This window comes from Rhincodon typus, chromosome 24, assembly GCF_021869965.1.
Source record: "Rhincodon typus isolate 14 chromosome 24, sRhiTyp1.1, whole genome shotgun sequence".
NCBI lineage: Eukaryota > Metazoa > Chordata > Chondrichthyes > Orectolobiformes > Rhincodontidae > Rhincodon > Rhincodon typus.
In genome coordinates, this window is record NC_063355.1 from 26,870,784 (window position 1) to 26,893,026 (window position 22,243).

Consider the following 22,243-nt stretch of genomic DNA (forward strand, 5'->3'; position numbering starts at 1 on the left):
TATCCATTAATGGTACAGTCAGGAGACTTGATAATGGTGAGTGGAAAAATGGCAGAGAAACTAAATAATTACTTTGTATTTGTTTTCACTGAGCAAGATACCAGAATTTCCTTGATTTAGAGATTCAAGTTGTTGAAGATTTTGAGAAGTTGAGGGAAATTAGCATTAGAATGAAATTTGTACTGGAGAAATTAATGGGACTGAAAGATATTAAATCCCTAGGACTTGATGGTCTTTATTGCAGAATGTTGAAAGAGGCAGGTATACAGATAGTTGATGAATTCATGATTTTCTTGCAAAATTCTGTAAATTTGAATCATAAACAGCATGGAAACAGACCCTTTGGTCCAACTTGTCCCCCATGCCTACCAGATAACCTAAACTGATCTAGTCCCATTTGCCAGCATTTGGCCCATAGCCCTGTAAAGCCTTCCTATTCAGGTACCCATCCAGATGCCTTTTAAATGTTGTATTTGTACCTGCCTCAACCACTTTTTGTCTGGCAGTTCATTCCATACATGCACCACCCTCTGTGTGAAAATGTTGCCCCTTAGGTCCCTTTTAAATCTTTCCCCTCTCACCTTAAACCTAATGCCGTCTTGTTTACGACTCCCCTACGCTGGGGAAAAAAGACATTGGCTATTCACCCTATCCATGCCCCTCATGGCCACCCCTCAGCTTCCGACACTCCAGAGAAAAAAGCTCTTGCCGATTCAGCCTTGCCCTATAGCTCAAACCCTTCAATCCCGGAAACATGCTTGTAAATCTTTTCTGGACTCCTTCAAATTTAGCGACGTCTTTCCTATAGCACGGAGACCAGAATTAAATGCGGTATTCTAAAAGTGGCCTAACGAATGTCCTCTACAGTTGCAACATGACCTCTCAACTCCTTTACTCAATGCACTGACCAATGAAGGCAAGCATGCCAAAGGCTGCCTTTACCACTCTGTTTACCTGTGATTCCACTTTCAAGGAGCAATGCACCTGCAATCCTAGATTTTTCTGTTTAGCAACACTCCGCAAGGCCTTACCATTAACTGTATAAGTCCTGCCCTGATTTGCCTTTCCAAAATGCAACACCTCACATTTATCTTAATTAAACTCCATCTGATCCTGTTGTACTCTGAGACGAGATAGTAGGAGCTGCAGATGCTGGAGAATATGAGATAACAAGGTGTAGAGCTGGATGAACACAGCAGTCCAAGCAGCATAAGAGCAGCAGGAAAGCTGACATTTCGGATCTAGACCCTTCATTCTTCACTGTCCACTACACTACCAATTTTGGTGTCATCTGCAAACGTACTGACTATTCTTCCTATGTTCACCTCCACATCATTCATATAAATGATGAACAGCAATGGGCACAACACTGATGCTTGTGGCTCACCACTGGTCACAGGCCTCCAGTCCAAAAGACAACTCTCCAACACCACCCTCCGTCTTGTACCTTCAAGCTAATTTTGTATCCAATTGGCTAGCTCCCCTGATCACTTATTAACCAATCTACCATGCAGGACATTGTTGAACGCCTTGCTAAACTCCATATAGACAACATCTACCAATCTGCCTACATAAATTTTCTTTGTCACTTCTTCAAAAAACTCAATCAAGTTAGTGAGACATGATTTCCCACGCACAAAGCCATGTTGACTATCCCTAATCAGTCCTTGCTTTTCCAAATACATGAAAATCCTGTCCCTCAGAATCCCCTCCACCAACCTACCCACCACTGACTTCAGGCAGACCGGTCTATAGTTCCCTGGCTCGCTCTTACCACCTTTGTTAAATAATCATAGAATCCCTACGGTTTGGAAACAGGCCATTTGGCCCAACAAGTCCACACCGCCCCTCCAACTGAGCGCTGATTTGGTAAGGCTACTAGTATTTTTTTTTTAATTTGTCCGTTTGAGAATTCAGAACAGTGGGAATGGATGTTAGGGTAGTTGTGTGCTCCTCCTGTAGAATGTGGGAGGTAAGGATCACCACTGACTTCATCTGCGGGAAGTGCACCGAACTCCAGCTCCTCGGAAACCGTGTTAGGGAACTGCAGCTGGAGCTGGGTGAACTTCGGATCATTCGGGAGGCTGAGGGGGTAATTGAGAGGAGTTACGGGGAGGTAGTCACACCTCAGGTACAGGAAGAAAGTAGATGGGTTACAGTCAGGGGACGGAAAGGGAACAGGCAGACAGTGCAGGGATCCCCTGTGGCCATTCCCCTCAAAAACAAGTATACCGTTTTGGATACTGTTGGGGGGGATGACTTACCAGGGGTAAGCCATGGGGTACAGGTCTCTGGCACAGAGTCTGTCCCTGTTGCTCAGAAGGGAAGGGGTGGGGAGAGGAGGAGAGCATTAGTCATTGGGGACTCCACAGTTAGGGGGACAGATGGGAGATTCTGTGGGAACGAGAGAGACTCGCGGTTGGTGTGTTGCCTCCCAGGTGCCAGGGTCCGTGATGTCTCGGATCGTGTTTTCGGGATCCTTAAGGGGGAGGGGGGGCAGCCCCAAGTCGTGGTCCACATAGGCACCAACGACATAGGTAGGAAAAGGGATGGGGACGTAAGGCAGAAATTCAAGGAGCTAGGGTGGAAGCTTAGAGCCAGAACAAACAGAGTTGTTATCTCTGGTTTGTTACCCGTGCCACGTGCTAGCGAGGCGAGGAATAGGGAGAGAGAGCAGTTGAACACGTGGCTACAGGGATGGTGCAGGAGGGAGGGATTCAGATACCTGGATAATTGGGGCTCATTCTGGGGTAGGTGGGATCTCTACAAACAGGATGGTCTACACCTGAACCAGAGGGGTACCGATATCCTGGGGGGGGAAATTTGCTAATGCTCTTCGGGAGGGTTTAAACTAATTCAACAGGGGGTGGGAACCTGAATTGTAGCTCCAGTGTACAGGAGGTTGAGAGTAGTGAGGTCATAAATAAGGTTTCAAGGTCGCAGGAGTGTACTGGCAGGCAGGAAGGTGGTTTGAAGTGTGTCTGCTTCAATGCCAGGAGCATCCGGAATAAGGCGGGTGAACTTGCAGCATGGGTTGGTACCTGGGACTTCGATGTTGTGGCCATTTCGGAGACATGGATAGAGCAGGGACAGGAATGGTTGTTGCAGGTTCCGGGGTTTAAATGTTTCAGTGAGATCAGGGAAGGTGGTAAAAGAGGGGGAGGTGTGGCATTGTTAGTCAAGGACAGTATTATGGTGGCAGAAAGGACGTTTGATGAGGACTCGTCCACTGAGGTAGTATGGGCTGAGGTTAGAAACAGGAAAGGAGAGGTCACCCTGTTGGGAGTTTTCTATAGGCCTTCGAAAAGTTCCAGAGATGTAGAGGAAAAGATTGCAAAGATGATTCTGGATAGGAGCGAAAGTAACAGGGTAGTTGTTATGGGGGACTTTAACTTTCCAAATATTGACTGGAAACGCTATAGTTCGAGTACTTCAGATGGGTCAGTTTTTGTCCAATGTGTGCAGGAGGGTTTCCTGACACAGTATGTAGATAGGCCAACAAGAGGCGAGGCCACATTGGATTTGGTACGAGGTAATGAACCAGGCCAGGTGTTAGATTTGGAGGTAGGTGAGCACTTTGGTGATAGTGACCACAATTCGGTTACGTTTACTTTAGCGATGGAAAGGGATCGGTATATAACGCAGGGCAAGAGTTATAGCCGGGGGAAAGGCAATTATGAGGCGATGAGGCAAGATTTAGGATGCATAGGATGGAGAAGGAAACTGCAGGGGCTGGGCACAATTGAAATGTGGAGCTTGTTCAAGGAACAGCTACTGCGTGTCCTTGAGAAGTATGTACCTGTCAGGCAGGGAGGAAGTGGTCGAGCGAGGGAACCGTGGTTTACTAAAGAAGTTGAATCTCTTGTCAAGAGGGAGAAGGAGGCTTATGTAGAAATGAAGCATGAAGGCTCAGTTAGGGCGCTTGAGAGTTACAAGTTAGCCAGGAAGGACCTAAAGAGAGAGCTAAGAAGAGCCAGGAGGCGACATGAGAAGTCTTTAGCAGGTAGGATCAAGGAAAACCCTAAAGCTTTCTATAGGTATGTCAGGAATAAAAGAATGACTAGAGTAAGATTAGGGTCAGTCAAGGACAGTAGTGGGAAGTTGTGCGTGGAGTCCGAAGAGATAGGAGAGGCGCTAAATGAATATTTTTTGTCAGTATTCACACAGGAAAAAGACAATGTTGTCGAGGAGAATACTGAGATACAGGCTATTAGACTAGACGGGATTGAGGTTCATAAGGAGGAGGTGTTAGCAATTCTGGAAGGTGTGAAAATAGGTAAGTCCCCTGGGCCGGATGGGATTTATCCTAGGATTCTCTGGGAAGCTAGAGAGGAGATTGCAGAGCCTTTGGCTTTGATCTTTATGTCATCATTGTCTACAGGAATAGTGCCAGAAGACTGGAGACTAGCAAATGTTGTCCCCGTGTTCAAGAAGGGGAGTAGAGACAACCCTGGTAATTATAGACCAGTGAGCCTTACTTCGGTTGTGGGTAAAGTGTTGGAATGGATTATAAGAGATAGGATTTATAATCATCTAGAAAGGAATAATTTGATTAGGGATAGTCAACACGGTTTTGTGAAGGGTAGGTCGTGCCTCACAAACCTTATTGAGTTCTTCGAGAAGGTGACCAAACAGGTGGATGAGGGTAAAGCGGTTGATGTGGTGTATTTGGATTTCATAAAGCGTTTGATAAGGTTCCCCATGGTAGGCTATTGCAGAAAATACGGAGGCATGGGATTGAGGGTGATTTAGCGGTTTGAATCAGAAATTGGCTAGCTGTAAGAAGACAGAGGGTGGTGGTTGATGGGAAATGTTCATCCTGGAGTTCAGTTACTAGTGGTGTACCGCAAGGATCTGTTTTGGGGCCACTGCTGTTTGTCATTTTTATAAATGACCTGGATGAGGGCGTAGAAGGATGGGTTAGTAAATTTGCGGATGACACCAAAGTTGGTGGAGTTGTGGATAGTGCGGAAGGATGTTGCAGGTTACAGAGGGACATAGATAAGCTGCAGAGCCGTGCTGAGAGGTGGCAAATGGAGTTTAATGCGGAAACGTGTGAGGTGATTCACTTTGGAAGGAGTAACAGGAATACAGAGTACTGGGCTAATGGTAAGATTCTTGGTAGTGTGGATGAGCAGAAAGATCTCGGTGTCCATGTGCATAGATCACTGAAAGTTGCCACCCAGATTGATAGCGTTGTTAAGAAGGCGTACAGTATGTTAGGTTTTATTGGTAGAGGGATTGAGTTTCGGAGCCATGAGGTCATGTTGCAGCTGTACAAAACTCTGGTGCGGCCGCACTTGGAGTATTGCGTACAGTTCTGGTCACCGCATTATAGGAAGGATGTGGAAGCATTGGAAAGGGTGCAGAGGAGATTTACCAGGATATTGCCTGGTATGGAGGGAAGGTCTTATGAGGAAAGGCTGAGGGTCTTGAGGCTGTTTTCGTTAGAGAGAAGAAGGTTAAGAGCTGACTTGATAGAGACATACAAGATGATCAGAGGATTAGATAGGGTGGACTGTGGGAGCCTTTTTCCTAGGATGGTGATGGCTAGCACGAGGGGACATAGCTTTAAATTGAGGGGTGATAGATATAGGACAGATGTCAGAGGTAGGTTCTTTACTCTAGAGAGTAGTAAGGGCGTGGAATGCCCTGCCTGCAAAAGTAGTAGACTCGCCCACTTTAAGGGCATTTAAATGGTCATTGGATAAACATATGGATGATAATGGAATAGTTTAGGTTAGATGGGCTTCAGATTGGTTTCACAGGTCAGCGCAACATCGAGGGCCAAAGGGCCTGTACTGCGCTGTAATGTTCTATGTTCTATGTTCTATGTTCTATGTTCATCCCACCCAGACCCATCCCCCTACCCTTTCCCTGCATCCCAGCATTTCCCATGTCTAATCCACCTAACTTAAACATTCCTGGACACTATGGGGCAATTTAGCATGGCCAATCCACCCAACCTGCACGTCTTTGGACTGTGGGAGGAAACCAGAGCACCTGGAGGAAATCCATGCAGAGACAGGGAGAATGTGCAAACTCCACACAGACAGTCACCCAAGGGTCCCTGGAGCTGTGAGGCAGCAGTGCTAACCAATGGGACCACATTAATCAATCTCCAGTCTTCCGTGCCTCACCCTTGGTTAACAATGATACAAATATCCCAGCAATCACTTCCCTAGCGTCCCACCAAGTTCTAGGATGCATCTGATTAGGTCCTGGAGATTTATCCAACTTTATGCATTTTAAGACATACAGCATCACCTCTGTAATGTGGACACTTTTCAAGGTATCATTATTCATTTCCCCAAGTTCTCTGGCTTCCATTTCCTTCTCCAAAGGAAATAGTGACGCAAACTACTCATTTAGTATCTCCCCCATCTCCTCTGGTTCTACACACAGACAGCCTTGTTGCTCTGTAAGGGGTTCTGTGCTCTCCCTGGTTACTCTTTTGCCCATAATGTATTTGTAGAATCCCTTTGGATTCTTTTAGACATTATTTGCCAAAGCTATCTCAAGACTATTTTTTGCCTCCCTGATTTTCCTCTTAAATATACTCCTCGTGCCCTTATATTCCTCTTGGGCTTCATTTGATCCCAACTGTCTATACCTGGCATACACCGCTTTCTTTTTCTTGATCAGAGCCTCAATTTCTCTAGTCATCCAGCACTCCCCACACCTACCAGTCTTGACTTCGCACTAAAAAGAACGTACTGTCTCTGAACTCTCAGTCTCGTTTTTGAAGGCCTCCCGCTTTCCAAACATCCCTTTGTGTGAATAGCTTCTCCGAGTCAATTTTTGAAAGTTCTTGCCTAATACTGTCAAAATTGGCCTTCCTCCAATTTAGAACTTTAACTTTTAGATCAAGTCTATCCTTTTTTGCAACTATTTTAAGACTGATAGAATTATGATTACTGGTCCCAAAGTGCTCCTCGACTGGCACCTCAAACACTTGTCTTGCCTTATTTCTCAAGGGAAGGTCACGTTTTGCTCCTTCTGTAGTAAGTACATCTGCGTATTTAAAAAGAATGTTTTCTTGTATGTGCTTAACAAAAACCTCTCCGTTCAAGCCCTTGACACTATGGCAAATCCGGTCTATGTTTGGAAAGCTAAAAATCCCTACCATTGCAGGGACACAGTGGTTCGGTGGTTAGCACTGCTGCCTCACAATGCCAGAGACCCAGGTTCAATCTACCCTTGGGCGACTATCTATGTGGAGTCTGCACGTTCTCCCCATGGCTGTGTGGGTTTGCTCTGGTTTCCTCCCACAGTCCAAAGGTATGCAAGTTAGGTGGATTGGCCACGCTAAATTGGCCAAAGTGTCCAGCAATGTGCAGGCTAGGTGGATTAGCCGTGGGAAATGCGGGATTACAGGGAGGAGGTAGGCAGGTGGGTCTAGGTGGGATGCTCTTCAGAGGGTCAGTGTGGACTCAATTTACTGCTGACTTTTGGTAGGGGGTTGGCAGGGGTTGTGCCGTGCCTATAGTTCAATCCCAATAAAGTGATCATCCCTTTCATGTTTCTCAGTTGCCAGTCCTGCCCCTCCCTGAGTCACGTTTCTGTAATGGCCATGATATCACAATCCCATGTTCCCAACCATGCCCTGAGTTCATCTGCTTTACCTGTCAGGCCTCTTGTATTGAAATAAATGCAGTTTAATTTATCAGTCTTACCTCATTTCTCTGTCTTGCTGTTGTCTGGCTTGACTATTTAACTTGTTCCTCATCCCTACTGTACCAGTCTCGGACCTCTTTTTTTTTTTTCTCACTATCTCTTTGAGCTTCACCCCCTACTTACTTGCTTAAATCTGCCCCATTAGCACTAACAGATTTCCCCATCAGGATATTGGTCCCATTTCAATTCTGTTGCAGCCCGTCTTTGTACAGATTGCTTCTACCCCGGAAGAGATGCCAATGATTCAAAATGTGAATCCCTGCCACTGCACCACCACCTGAGCCACACATTGATCTGTCCTATCATCCTATTCCTATTCTCACTCGCACATGGCACTGGGAGTAATCCAGATATTACTACCCTTGACGACCAACTTATTAACCTCGTGCCTAATTTCCTATATTGTCTCTGCAGAACCTCATCCCTTTCTCTTCCTGTGTCACTGGTACGAACAATGACCGCCCACTGGTCGCTATCCCCTTTGAGAAAATTCTGCACCCTCTCCAAGACATCCTTGACCCTGGCACCAGAGAGGCAACACATCATTTTGATATCTCGCTGTCGGCCACGGAAACATCTTTCTGTGCCTCTGACTAGATAGTCCGCTATCACAATCGATTGCTTGGATCCTAATGTGAGGTTACAGTGCATTTCTTAAATTGTAAGAGTTTGGAAAGTGTAGATGTACAAAGGAATCTAGGCGTCCTTAGCAATAAGTCACTGAAGCTAATCTGCGGGTACAGCAAGCTATTAGGAAGGCTAATGGAATATTAGCCTTTTTTGCAAGAGGATTTGAGGACAGAAGTAATGAAGCCTTGATTCAATTGTATAGGAGCTTGGTTAGATTGCACCGAAGTGCAGATTTGATCTCTTTATCTCAGGAAAAATGTGATTACTATAAAGGAGGTGCGATAAAGGTTCACCAGATTTCCATCCAGAATGGTGGAACGGTCGTATGAAGAGAGATTAGGCAAACAGGGTGTGTATTCTCTGGAGTTTTGAAAAAGAGAGGTGATGTCCTTGAAACCTCCAGAATACTTATAAGGGTAGATGCAGATAAGATCATTCCCATGGTTGGGGAGTCTAAAACCAGGTAACAGAATTAAAAAATATAGGGAGTGCCGTTTGGTTCCAAGATGAGAAATATTTTATTTAGAGGATTGTGAACCTTTGGAATTCTTTAACAAAGACACCTGTGGAGGTTCAGTCATTTGAGTACATTTAAGGTACAGATTGATGAATTTCTAATTACCAGTACCACCAGTTGTGGGATGGAGGGAGTAAAAGACATTGAAGTGTTTGATCAGCCATAATCACATTGAATGGTAGGACAGTGACCTACTGTTGTTCCAATGTTCCTAGAAGAAATATATTTGTAGGATGTGGACAAATATGCTGAAAGGCCTTCTTCATCTGAATCAGTTTCATAGAATGTGGCTAAAGTGCTTTTAGAAGTACAAAACTACAAAAAGGTAGAAACATGTAATCAGTTTAGCATGGGAAAGAAATATCATTTGGAGAAACAGGTTCATTGTGAATTGGGGGTTAACTGGAAAGATGTCGAAATAATGGATTCCCATGTTCTTACTTCCTGGCACTTTTGCCAGAGCCAGCTTCAGATTGTTGACTGTAATCAATGCCTCCACACCAGGGAACTGGCTGCGTTACTATGGAGGCAATTAGTATGTATTTTTGAAAGGCTCTGAAATCTTACCAACAGTGTATGGAGATAACAAGGTGTAGAGCTGGATGAACACAGCAGGTCAAGCAGCATCAGAGGAGCAGGAAGGCTGACGTTTTGGGCCTAGACCCTTCTTCAGAAAATCTTTTGTGCATGGAACACCCTTTGGTGTGTCTGTAGCTTGCCTACTCCTAGGAGGTGAGAACAGTGTGGGAAGTTGGAACATGTGTGCAGTAGTCACTTTAAAGGACACATTGGCCATCCTCGGGACATCTGCAGGCATTAAATGCTAGTCCCATTAAACTATGATGCCTCCGCTGGATGTTACAGTTGTTATAAAGCAGAGGTTGACACCTCCCCATCCACCCCGCCCCCGCCCCCCATAACTAAAACTGAATCACTGAGAGGCTCACTTCACTTTATAATCTGCTAAAAGAAGTGTGAAAAGTGGTATAACCTGCCTCTCATTCTCAAGCTATTATAAAGGAGTGGCTAAATGAAATGAACTCCTTTCACTCACACTATAATTAACAAGTAACAATTTATTTATCTAACTCTAACAGTGAACAAATTAATTGAACCATAAACAAACTGAACAATTCCCTCTTAACTATTCCTGAGTAACATAAAATTCTAATGGTATGCCTTTCCAATAAATATAGGTCCCACTTATATAAACCAAAATAATAAAAAACAATTAAAACTTAGTCTCCTGAAATTACAGCCAGGATACATCTTCTGGAATGTTCTGTGCCTTCTCTGATGATCGTCAGTCAGGAATGCCTTTCTCCGCTGAATTCTTGTGTCAGGGCTATTAGATAAGAGTGCCACTGTACCTTTAGTTACGTAATGGTTACTCTGAGGGCTTAGAGAATTCTGAGAGAGCCAGTGATTTTCTCTTTAGAGCTGATGGTTGTTAACTCTGTCAGATGGCAGTTGCTCTCACACAGATTTTCAAATGCCCTCTGCTTTTATACACTTGATGACATATCAATTTCTTGTAATAGGATCGGTCCTATGTTGTCAAAACCATCAGATTTTAAATTTAATTGTTTTTTATTCTCTAAGTGCCTGGTTTAAATTAATTGGCTGATGTTCAAACTGGTTGCCTTGTTAACAAAATAAAACTGCTGCCTTGGGATTGCTAACCATACAGCCTTTGACACAAATGTTTCAGTTTCACAAGCTCTTTGTGTGCCTGTAATCCACAAGATGCCCACAGACATTTTTTGTTGAATATCTAAGCACAGAAAAAACACAAACTTTTAAAGGAACCATGCACCCTTGCTACCTATAATTTTCCAAACATCAAATTCTAATGTCCTGCCTTCCAATACACAAGTACTCTACTCAACTTTGCAAAACTACCCCCTTCTCCATTTACCACAGAGAACACAGCTTTGCCAGTGGGTCTGCTAGCCACCCTTCACTTCAGGTGCTCTGTTTGACCTGCCACGTTTTCAGGATGCTTGGGTGTCCCTACTTGGATGGCGTGCCCATTTTAAATTGGCTTCCTGTAGAAAGCTTACAGATGCTATTCCATCAGACATGATTGGAAATCATCTGAATGTCAGGCTTATGACTTGAATAAGAAAATTCAGTTCATGATTTTCAGTCAAGGCTGTTTCTTGGAGAGCTGATAGAAGATTTCTCCATCTTTAATTAATGTAGACTATTTGGAGATAAGTAGACTCAAATGAACCGATTAGCGATACCCCTTATATCAGAGATAAGTGATTCTGCCTGAAGATTAAGATGAAAATCATTTTAATGAGTTTCTAATGTTTTACCGAGGGGCAAGAGTTAATTTAGAAATCTAAAATTTGTCATAGCATGAAAATTGGAGCATGGGTAATTACATTATTTAATTCGGAGTATGTGACCTTTTGAGAACCTGAATTATACTTTAGTGGCTTAAGAAAAACATCTGAATCTACTATAGTTTCAACAATATTCCAATTCCATATTTCTTGAAGGACTATACAAAGTTCAACATTTGTACATCTACAGAAATTCTTGTTATTTGAAAGCGTGCCTACATTTAAGCCTGAAAAGATTAAAAAATATTGACTTGCTCATTGTAAATCCAGCAAAAATAGGCTGAATACCTAATTTTTGAATTTCAGTATTCCTATGAAATTTAAATCTAAGTGATCCAGCTTATGTATAGGAAGATCAAATGAAATGCGAAGTAAATGTATAATGCTCTCTGCCAGTTTAACTTTACTTATAATCTAGTGGGAGTCAAAGCTACTACTCTGTTTATCCTTTCTCTGCTAAAATAACCCAAGTCAAATTGAGCACTGCCAAACATACTGAAAACACTGCTTGTGTTGCTGGAAATGATTACTATCGTACTATTTCCTGTTCCTTGGTACTTTAAGAGCTGGGCCATGCAATTCCTAATTAAACTTCCTCAGAGTAAAGCTATACAGAAATTAAGCCAAGCTACACGCTAATAAGCATAGTGTGGTGTTTTTAGTAAAAAGGTGTTGGCGAGGATTTAGATTCATGCTGGCAATACTGCATTTTTCCCCAAATTCCAGAATAAGTAAGGATTACACAGATTTTAACAAATGTTTTAGCAGATTTGGACCAAACTGAAGACATGTCTCCTCTTAGCCACTTGATTTGTTTCAGAAAATGAGCATGATTTAAACTATCCTCTGAAAATCTATGAGGCACAATATTTGTAATTTGAGTGAGACATTAACCCAAAGCTCCTTTTGATCTTTAAAGTGGACAATAAAGATCTTATGGCAGTATTAAAAAGGGAGAAGATAGAGTTCACATAATATCTTCGTCAACATTTAATCATTAACCATGATCACCAAAAACAAATTATTTTATCATTAATCACATTGCTGTTGGTGAGATGTTATTAAACTTAAATTTTCTGCCACCTTACTGTACATTGAAACAGTAGCTATACTGTATAATAATGTCGTTGTAGCTATGAAAAGATTGGAATGTCTTGAAGTAGTGAAACATGCTATATAAATGCAAATTATTTTTTATTCATTCTTTATAGGATGCCAGTTGAAAAACTTGGATATTTCACAAACCATGTGATTTTCCTATTCTTTGTCTCTTCCACATCTTTGACATATTAAAGCCATGAGTGTTCCAGATTGTCTCGAAAGCAGTCAATTTCATAATTAAAGTGTTAGAACAATGTAATTTTAAAAATGCATTAAATTAATTGAGTATTATTGACTAATGTTCCTTGATCAAGCACTTGATTTCATACAATTTTGGTTAACTTAAGATTGTTTTGGTGCAAGTAAGCAATTCTTTTTAACATAATTAGTAAACTAATAAAATGTTCCTGTTACCTAATTATTACTGCTGACTAAACACTACTAAAAGCACATGAATTGATCCAAATTGCAGGCAATGTACTAGGCAAGTTTCTTCTGAACATTTGGCTGAGAGAGGAATTAAAGCTAGCTCATCTGTGCTTGTAGGAATTGAATGACAATAATACTGCTTTGAATTTTATTTGCTAGAGTTCAAAGTTATTAATATATTTAAGGAAAATGTAATAAACACTAATTGTAAGAACTCCCTACGATTTAACTCAAAAGAGTGCAATTTTGACTGTTTTAAGTAAATGTGTAATGCCAACTAGCAATCTTAGCATAAAGCTGCAATCCCAAAATTGTCAAATTTCCTATTTTGAAAACATGCAGCAGTAATAAGCACTGAAAAGTCCATCTAAAATAATGCTTCCAGTGAAAGAATTCCTGTTAATTGTTTGGCACTGTCATAATTGTGGCTCAGTATCTGAACTTCTTACTGAACTGTATCAATTTTCAAAAGTCTTTGCCAAGATCAAAAAAGGAAAATTCTGATGGACATCCCTGAAATCATAAATATATGCACAAAAATGGAAAGATGATGGCTGGTATTACATATATGTTTCATTGTGCTGTAGAAGTCTGGAAGTAAGACGGCTGGAACCATGTTTTTAACTGCTACAGAAAATGGAAAGGTGTGAAAGTTAAAACTTTTGTTGGCAGTAATTTAGCTGAGAAGTTTAATTTCTTTACTTAGTAAAAGCAGATGCTGGCATTCGTGTTTAAAATAAGTCTGCAAGCAAACAGCACGTTTTATAAATCCTGACAACTAATGGGGCCCTTGAGGTTCATATCTGACACCTCATAGTTTTCTATTGAATGAGACAGCATTGTTAGACCAATTTCAGCACAAAAACAAGAACTTCCAACTGCCTTTAAACTTATCTCAGTATTTTTAAAACTTGTGTGTATCATTCCTATCAGTGTTATGGTCTAATTATACCCGAGAATGCGTTAGAAGAATGACATAATCAGGAGGATTACAGGAAGTCAAAAATGACATCTGAGCCCTGCAATTATGTCACAACCTTTAACCAGGTATCTGCTGTTTAAATAATGGATGACCTTGGGCCCCACTGTACTGGGGTTTAAGGAGAAGTCAATCAATGTAAAATTGAGACCACAGCCTGCTCTTCTCAATTCTCCAATACGGATGAATTTAATTAATGTTTCATAGCATTTACAGCTCCTGTTAAGAGATATTTTCTTCAGTTTCTGGTCTTTTGCAGCTTTAACACTGGCTGGCAAGGCAGCCAAGAAAACTGTGAAGGAAATAATTGGCTATCCTTGGTGTCCTTTCTCAGGCTTGTCGATCCTGAACTGAAAAGTTGAGTGTTGAACCATTGAGGGAGTACATTTTAGAATACTGTGCCTGAATGTGAAATAACCATCTGAATTCAATCAACTATTAATCATGCTCTTAAGGCTGTTTTGTTATGGGTTTGCTTTAGACAACGTCAGTAAAATTGGTAGCAAGTTTTGAATGTAAAAGTAGTGATGCTTTAGAGAATGGTGGCACACATCTTGGTGGTTTCCAGTTGAACATTAAACAGCCATTCTACTTCTACTTGCAATTTAACTCAACAATAGAGTACTAAAGGCAGATATGACAAATAAATATAGTCCAAGCCACACTGAACTGAGAGAAGTGTTTCAATTCTTATGAATGGAAACACTACATTGGTTGCTACTTTGTTGACTTTCACCCTAACTGATATAAATTGGATGAGATTAGCAGCAACACCAGACTGTTGGCAATCAAAGTGAACTCTCACTGTGTATATATGATGAAACAGTATAATCACAAATTGTTCTGAATAACCTTGGAGGTGGCATGGTAGCTCAGTAGTTGGCACTGCTGCCTCACAGTGCCAGGCACCCAGGTTCAATTGCAGTCTCAGGTGACTGTCTGTATGGAGTTTGCACATTCTCCCTGTGCCTGCTTGGGTTTCCTCTGGGTGCTCCAGTTTCCTCCCATATCCCAAAGATCAGCAGGCTAGGTGGATTGGCCATGCTAAATTGCACGTGGTATCCAGGGATGTGCAGGCTAGGTGGATTAGCCATGAGAAATGCAGGGTTACAGGGGGCCGTAGGTCTGGATGGGATGCTGTTTGGAAGGTTAGTATAGATTCAATGGACCGAATGGCCTGCTTCCACACTGTAGGGATTCTATTTTAAAGAAAACTCCCTCCTACTCCTTTAGTCCATTTTAGAAGTGGTCACTACAAACATCTGACACTGTCTCTTGCCCCCACACATAACAGTGAAAAGAAGAGCAGCTGATTCACTTCTTCAATCTCCTAAGTATGCTGGTCAGTAACATTTGCTCAGGCATTATAACATTCTGCAGGCTTTTTTAGGTCTTCTCTAATTTTAACTTAGCTCAGCATTTTGATGTTTGCTGTGATGTACCTGAAAAATACACCAATAGTTTTAGCTTGGCATCCTTTGAAACTTCAGATGTTGCAGTGAAGTTTCTATTTCTGTACTAAAATGCCTGCATACAATGTTACACTCTTATCTCATCTGTGCTTCTCTTTAGATTGTGAGAAGCTAAAAGGATAGTTTAATAGAAATTGAAAGCGTGCTGTTGGATTTCTTTTTTATATTACAGTTTTTTAAAAACCGAATTTCAACTATGCTGCTGTACAAAACTAGTACAAAAACAAGATCACCCTGAGTACTGGTTCATTCTGGCAGCTCTATATTTCACAAATATGACAAAAATTATGATGTAGCCCTAGTTTCGAATGTATGAGTGAAACATTACACTTTGTACTGCACATGTTTTTTCAGACTACATTATCTGGTCTTCTATTAAAAGCTTACTAACTATTGTCAACTTTATTTTACCCATCTATTCTCATTCAGTCCTTACCACTGTATTGATCTGCTTTAAGTTCACTGCTTTCCAGTTTCTTTCTTATGATCCTGTATTTTTGCAGCTCCAATTGCAGAGATTGTTCATCAAAAGCATATTCCTTTCTCAAATATACACACAACAATCCCGGTAGTTAGAATTTTTTTTCTCTTATAGCTCTGAAACTTACTGATGCTGGGGTGTGGTGAGCTTGCTCCATGATAAATGCAATCTTTGGACAAAAGCTGTACGTAGAGGTAGCAAGAATAGGATACTTATTGTGAAGTGAAACATGTAGAATACTTGCTGCTCCTCCTCCTTTCTGAATGCCAAGGATCTTTACATTATTCCAAGAGTCCCCTTTGTGCAATTTGTTGATCTTGAAACAAGCTCTTGATCTCTCTCTGAAAGTGACCTTGCTTTCCATGCTAATTAAAAGCTTGGTTCTAAAACACCATGATAATTGACTTTGAGAAATTGAACTTGTTTTCTTTATGCTCCTTAATATTTTATTCATTTCAGATGAAGATCATTAATCTGGGAAACAAAATCTCTTCCGTCACTTTGCATTTAAATGGAACACTTGAATTACATCTGGAGTTAATGGTCTAAACAATGACCATGAATCCATTGTCGATTGTTGGAAAAACTGTCTGGTTCACTAATGTCCTTTAGGGAAGGAACCTGCCATCCTTACCTGGTCTGGCCTATATGTGACTCCAGACCCACAGCAATGTGGGTGACTCTTAACTGCCCTCTGGGGAATTAAGGATGAACAATAAATGCTGGCCTAGCAAGCAATGCCCTCATCCCATGAATGAATTTTTATTTTAAAATTTAGCTGATTTCACCCACTCTGACAATCATATTGACAGTAAGATTCCATACCCATAGATAGAGAAGGGCTACATAAGCCAGTATTGCTGCTGTCCTGATAGCTACTTAGTAAGTCCTGTTGGAACTGCATTTCATGCATCAGTACTTGTGTATTTCCATAGTTAGTGTGTCTGATAAATAGCCACGTCTGAGGAACTAGCAGTTATGGAACTGGAACCCCATCATCAGTTTGGCGACTCTGGAAAGAGAAAAGCGAAAATATTGTTTTCCCTTAAAAGTCGCTGAAAGTTAAGTATAACGCATATCAAATGAAAGTCAAAGCTTGCTCCACCATCTCTCAAACAATTTTCTATAATTACAACTTCAATGCAATATTCAATGTTTCAACAGTGTGACATTTCCATTTTCTATAACAGCTGTTCTTCAGAATGAGTTTTCCAAATTATGGCCTATGATGCACTCACAAGAAAGTGGTTTGAAAGCTACCAGCCTTGCAGTTATTTACTGCAGGCAGAAAGGGAAATGTTTATCCTAATTCAAACAGTCATGAAAACATGAGAATTCTCAATCCATTGTGCTACCCAATCTTTTGGCACTTGCTCTACCTTGATTTGTTTTTATTGCAATGCCCAGCTCAAGAATCAAGGCTCATTGTGCAGGACACCAAGTAGGAAAAGAAGAAGAATGATGGTGAGATAAATCAGGAGCTATTGATGTAACTGGGAGTTATTGATTAGGTGATACCTAGTATGAGTTTGTTTTGTAGCTTGGACATACAAAAAGCAGCAAAGATTTGGGAAATGATTTTTGCCATTTAGAGGTCATGGAGAAGGTTTGATAGGTAGAATTCTGAAGTTTTAATTCTCGTTGAGGATGAAGGAAGCATATGCTACATGATGTATTCGTAGTTTACGAGAGCAAGAGAATGATTAGAGAAGTGCTGTAGTTCTGATAAAATAAGTTTATAAGAATAATTTGATGAAGAACTGAGAATTTAGGAGTGAAAGAAAAAGAGAGAGAGGGTTTGTGTTGAAAATAGGCCTTTCATTATATCTAGCACAGGAGTTTGAGAGAAATACTTTGAGCCAGATTTGCCAAATTGCCCATTCCAATTTCTTGTGCATTGGTAGGGGTGGTTTTTTTTCTCTCTTCCTTCTTGATGTTCACATTCTCAAGATATACAGTGTGCTATATTGTTTCTTTTGTACAGTTTTCTACATAGTTAGTTGTTTGTATACTTTTCTCTCTGCTGAACCTAACTAGCAAAGCATGATTTTGTTGACGTCGGGCTGACCTCCAGAGTGGCCACAGAAACAGTCCATTACAAACTGATTTCAAATGTACCTGAGTTGGATGACAAAATTGGTTTTAATAAGTTCCTTCCAGTATTTGAATAAAGCAGAATGTGGAGTTCATTTTGTATTTTCGGCCCTTTAACAAAGACAAGTTAGTTAAACAAATGCAATATGTGATGGAAGTGATTTACAACCAGACACTACTCAAAATCATGGTCTTCAATGGAAAATATTCATATCAAAAACAGCCTCATACTTTTGTTTACTAGGTTGCTCTGCATATGTTCAGCAGAAGGAAATGGGAGTACTACTGTTTATTTTTAATCTATCATCCCTCATGCTCCTCCTTGGCAAAATAGATTGATAGAATAAACTATACACAATAAATTAGAGACACATGCAATAGAGAGTTAGGTGCCAGCTGTAATATCTATCTTATATGGTGAATATCTTTTTTCATTAAATCAGTAAGCTTAAATACACTACATATTCTTCCAACAGTTGGCATAAATTGTGCCTGTTATTTTAAAAAAAAGCAAGATTAACCAAAAAGGTTGATCCCATACAAAGGCAGATGCTTTTACTGAAACTTTGAGGCAATGTTCATGTCATAGGTTTATTTTCGAAAATAATGTGATCATATCCAAAAGTGTGAACTGTTTACGCAAATAATTTTTATTTGCCATGTTTTTCTTTACTAAGGTGATCGTTGTTGACCATGGAAGGATAGTGGAATGTGGTACCCATAACAACCTTTTAAAGAAGGGAGGAATCTACAAGAAATTAGTTCTTCACCAACTGACTGCAGGTTCAATAGAGTTTGGAGGTGATTTCCAGGAAAATGACTCTTGAATGGTACGCAGACAAAAGACACCAAAATCCCTGAGAGAATACTGGAGCAATACAGCTATTGAAGCAGAAGTGCAATGAATTGAGTGAATTGTGTTGGACATGCAGGGAAGTTTTGAAATATGTCTTTTGATGAATTAAAAAAAAATGCAATTCATGTGACAAGCACTGTTTGTAACTGTAAACTTCCCTTGACTATTTGTAGATTGTTTGATTGTAAATTTACATGCAGTTATTAATCTCTATCTTAAAACTAAAACATGGAAGTTTGTCATGAAGTCTCTTGGCTGCTAGATATCTGGGCTACATCAGTTTCAAATCACATTTGCGTCAATGCTCCACTGAAAAGTATTTGTCTCCCATATGTAAGACTTGTTGTCAGGCACCTCATGCAATGTGTATTAGAATAAAATGGGAAACCTGGATTATTCTTATGTGGAAATCAATTCAAATTGAATGACTGAATGTAAATTGCTTCCCTGATTGCTCTAATTTCGGGTTGTTGTGTGTGAACTGATCACTGCATTTGGTATCATTATCCGAATATAATCTTGATAGAAATGGGTGTAAAGCAGTGCTGCAAATAAAAAGGTAGCTGTGTAGTTGTAGTGAAGTTCACTGTCTACGTTGAGATTGCAAGCAATTGTTAAAGATTGTAATTGTATTTTGTTTGAAAAGAAACTTGTTTTGTAAAAATTAAGAATTAGAGTATAACACCTAAGGAGATATTGAAAACATTTATTTTGTGTTTGTTTTTTTTTCTCCTTCCTCCATCATTGGACCCTACTGAGTACTGATCTACTGGCTTCAACCACCATGCTGGCACTACATGGACATGTGCGTTTATGATGATTGTCAGCAGCCTACTCAATCATCACAGATGAACTGATGGTGTCCATAATTCCAGCACAGATCGCTATCTAATGATTAAAGAGCAGACCCCTCCCTATTAATAATTGTCCCAAATCTAAGATTCATTGTAGTGTCCCTATCACTGTCACCAGAGATTAATCAAATCAATACATAACCAAGAACCAATCCACAACTGACCTGATCTGTGTAGTTTAGCTACTCAATTGATAGGTTCACTGAGTTAGTCTTCCCAGTGATAGGTGTTTGAGCTGCTTAAACGATTGTGTCTAACTATTTAGCAAAATATATTAAAACTTAGAAGTAGCAATTTTTATTAATTAAATTATCAATTTTAATTTGGTGGTGGACATTGCAAATTATTTCTACAATTTCTTTTTCTAATGAGTGTATGACATCCAAATTAACTCTGTTGTCATTCAGCACTAAATTAATTTAACTAAGTTGCATACCTCTGTGTTGAATTTTCTTCTTGTTGATTGTATAGTATGAATTGTCCATTTCCAATGCTTTCTCAAAAAGAGTTGGGGACAAATCTCACATCATGATAAGTGTCTGATATTGTCTTAATAAATATTTAGATCAAGAAAACATTTTAAAAGTTAAGTGGTGAGTATTGTGTGAGATTATATGATATGCACTTTATATATAAAATGCAAATCTGTGTTGGCGTGGTGCTAGTTTTAAATTTTAGAACATGAAATTGGTAAATGAGTAACCATTAATGAGTGGTATTGAAGAATATATTGTAATAAATTTTCACCAGTATATGAAATGTCTGCAGAGTTGTTTGAAAATTGGTTGTAAATTGTTGAATTTAATGGCAATAGAGTTTTTTTAAAAATTGTTAACGCAGTTAATTCTTGGTTACCAAGTAATGTTAGCCTGACATCTCCATTTCAAGGAAATTATTTGCATTTGTACTAAGACTTGTAAGGAAATGCAATTGAAGCTATTTTAAAGGTGTTATGTACTAATTGTGTAAATATACCAGAGAAATGCATTCATTTCTCTGCTCCATCACCTCAAGTCTATTCTGGACATGTATATTTAAAATTCTAAGTGTTTTATTCCTTCATCTGACTCTCAATTTTTTTCTTCACACCCTTCCTCCCAATATTTGTAAGTCTGATATCATTATTATTATATGTCAAGGACCAAAATAATTTCCAGTCCTTGGTCATGTTCTGCAATTTGTAAATACTTCTGGTGTTATAATCTGCATAAATTTCACATCTCATCCTGAAAAAATTAAAGGATAGTAATCCAAAGAAACATCAATGTCTGACTGATAGAACTGGTATTGTTTTAAAATATATACAGCAACATTTAATGGTACTAAATCTCTCTTTCTTGATACTTCTTTTGAATATGGAATTAACTGAATGGATGCATTTGGCAGAGTCCAAATGTTATCTGCCTCTCTGCAGGTTCCATATTTTTTTTCCTCCCCCCTATGTTGTACAATAAGAAATCAACATGAGTAATATTCAGGATATTTGAGACAGTCCTCACCCTCTTAAATTCTCGATCCTTTTTAAGTGATTCTGGTCAAGCCAATTTCTTGAGTCAGGGGGTAGAAGAGAGATAAGCTACAGGCATTTTTAACCAATTGGGGAAAATGTACCTTCTACTTGCAAGCAAATTCATTCTTTTGCAAATCACAGTAACGTTTGCTGCACAAAAGTCTCTGCCTTGGGAAGTAATATATCTCTGGATCTATTTTGCAGTCTAGAGTGAGCTCTAATTTCAAACTCCAGTGCAATACATTTGTAAAATAAACTCAGTAATATATTGTAAGATTTATTTCCTGTGAATTGTATATTTGAAAACATTGTTATTTGGACACTTTTTATACAAATGTGTATTAATATCTGCAGTGCCCATTACACATTCTGTCACAGCTATTATTCATGATTCATGACTCTTTCATTTGTGTTATAATTTCAGTGAACTTCTGATATTTTTTCAAAACAAGAAAGCAAGGTATCTTGTGTATAAATTCTATAGCATAGATTACCTATTGATTAAACAATTGAGGGTAACCTCTTTAATTTTGGGCTTGTACACAGGGAAGTAATAACTATCTGTAGACAACTCTGTATATAATCTGACATCAATTTTTCAATTTGTCTTCATTCTGAAACATATTTAATTTGTGCAGTATCTTAGGCCATATTTCTAATGACTAAGATTTGTATTTTTCAACACTGTTATTTTTCATACATAAGCTCCTGTAACTGTGCTATCATTATTGTGCACTAAATTAAAGGTTAACTGATTGCAAAATAAATGATGATTACATAACAATCGCCAGACTGGTGATTATATACCATAAATCATTAAGTAACTGTGCACGAGGAAGGTCTTTCATCTTGTTTTAGCCCATCCATGTAAGTTTTACAATTTCTACCATCACAATCCAACCACGTTATCATTTGTTCTAAACACCCTGGCTGTACCTGTTAATTAGTGCTAACTAATTTCCATTACCAAAAATGTCAATAACAAAAATTAAACCATGAAATAACACTTGAGGGTTTGTAGATGGATAGACATAAATGAAGATTCCCTCTGTGCTCGCCATATGTAATGATAACTGTACTAGATAATTCCAGCTCTCTCGCATCTTTTTCTATTTGGAAACTATAGATTAACTTGTTCATCATGTGAAGAGAGGTTGTACGATATTCCCACAATGGCTTGGTTATTTGAATTTGTTTTACTGTTTTGGTTAAAGTCTGAAATATCTTTATCGCCAAATCCCTGAAATACTCCCAATGTATATCACCATACAGTGTACTTGATTTAGAAA

General features: G+C 39.6%; 1 protein-coding gene across 3 annotated transcripts in view; it reads left to right on the forward strand.

The window, feature by feature from the left end:
• The window catches only part of LOC109912461 (ABC transporter B family member 1-like), a 171,954-nt gene extending 150,300 nt beyond the window's left edge, over window positions 1–21,654 (forward strand). For all 3 annotated transcript variants that reach the window (XM_048611177.1, XM_048611176.1, XM_048611178.1), the window contains one exon: window positions 18,412–21,654. In XM_048611177.1, the coding sequence (XP_048467134.1) occupies window positions 18,412–18,561 (150 nt within the window). In that variant the 3' untranslated portion in view covers window positions 18,562–21,654. The remainder of the gene's footprint in view (window positions 1–18,411) is intronic.
• The last annotated feature ends 589 nt before the right edge of the window (window positions 21,655–22,243 follow it).